At 47.4% G+C, this 1,251-nt stretch overlaps 1 protein-coding gene across 1 annotated transcript in view; it reads left to right on the top strand.

Annotated features, from left to right (window-relative positions):
* Positions 1-1,251, top strand: part of Decr2 (2,4-dienoyl-CoA reductase 2) — a 9,298-nt gene that overhangs the window by 2,460 nt on the left and 5,587 nt on the right. Inside the window, exon 4 of the mRNA XM_021221471.2 lies at positions 371-506. Within this exon, the coding sequence (XP_021077130.1) occupies positions 371-506 (136 nt within the window). The remainder of the gene's footprint in view (positions 1-370; positions 507-1,251) is intronic.

Genomic DNA, 1,251 nt, shown 5'->3' with positions numbered 1-1,251 from the left:
TATTTTCAAGCTAAGTCTCCCTGGCAGGTACCCCAACAAACTTGGGGTCCTAATGTAATGTAGATGAGTCATTCCCATGAAGTTTTTTTTTTTTTTGGTTTTTCGAGACAGGGTTTCTCTGTGTAGCCCTGGCTGTCCTGGAACTCACTTTGTAGCCCTGGCTGTCCTGGAACTCAGAAATCCGCCTGCCTCTGCCTCCCAAGTGATAGGATTAAAGGCGTGTGCCACCACGCCCAGCTTCCCATGAAGTTTTCAAGGGTGTGCTTCTCCAGGCTGAGGCTGCTTCTCCAGGCTGAGGCTGCTGCTCCGGGCTGAGGCTGCTGCTCTGGGCTTAAGCTGTCATCCAACTCTCTTTCTCTCTGCTGTCTAGGCTGCTAAGAAGTTGGTTGCTGCCACCGGAAAGCGGTGCCTCCCTCTGTCTATGGATGTCCGAGTTCCCCCAGCGGTCATGACTGCTGTGGATCAAGCTCTGCAAGAATTTGGCAAAATCAACATCCTCATTAACTGTGAGTCTGGATTAGTGAGGCCAGAGTCTTCTGATAGGTTGGAAGTGCTGTCTGGAAGCTCCAGAACTCTGTTCCAAGGGCAGCGATGTGACAGAGCCTAGGTGTTTGTCTTGGCTGAACTATGGCCTCACAATTGGTCCTGGCCCAGTTATGACCTTTCAATTGAGACAGTCTAGAGTATGTTCTGCCCTGGACTGTCTTTACGTGTTCTAAGTCACAGGTCAGCAAACTCTAAGCTACCCTGGACATGACTAAGTCACATACAGGGTGTTTTTGTGTACTGAAATTTCTACTTTAAAAAAAAAAAAGTGTGCTGGGGGCTGGAGAGAGTCGGTGGTTAAGAACACTGACTGCTCTTTCGGAGGACAGGGCTTAATTCCCAGGACTCACATGGCAGCTCACAACTACATGAAATGCCAAGATCTGACACCATCACAAAATTAAAAATAAATAAATTAAAAAATTTAAAAGTGGGCTAGCCTGGCAATGGTGGCACACGCCTTTAATTCCAGCACTTAGGCAGAGGCAGGTGAATTTCTATGTTCAAGGTCAACCTGGTCTACAGAGTGAGTTCCAGGACAGCCAGGGCTACATAAACCATGTCATCTTTTTGTTGTTGTTGTTGTTGGTTTTTTTGTTTTTGTTTTTTTGTTTTTCGAGACAGGGTTTCTCTGTATAGCCCTGGCTGTCCTAGAACTCACTTTGTAGACCAGGCTGGCCTCGAACTCAGAAATCTGCCTGCCTC

The sequence above is a fragment of the Mus pahari genome, chromosome 21, assembly GCF_900095145.1.
Source record: "Mus pahari chromosome 21, PAHARI_EIJ_v1.1, whole genome shotgun sequence".
Lineage (NCBI taxonomy): Eukaryota > Metazoa > Chordata > Mammalia > Rodentia > Muridae > Mus > Mus pahari.
This window is presented reverse-complemented; position numbering and strand designations above follow the sequence as displayed.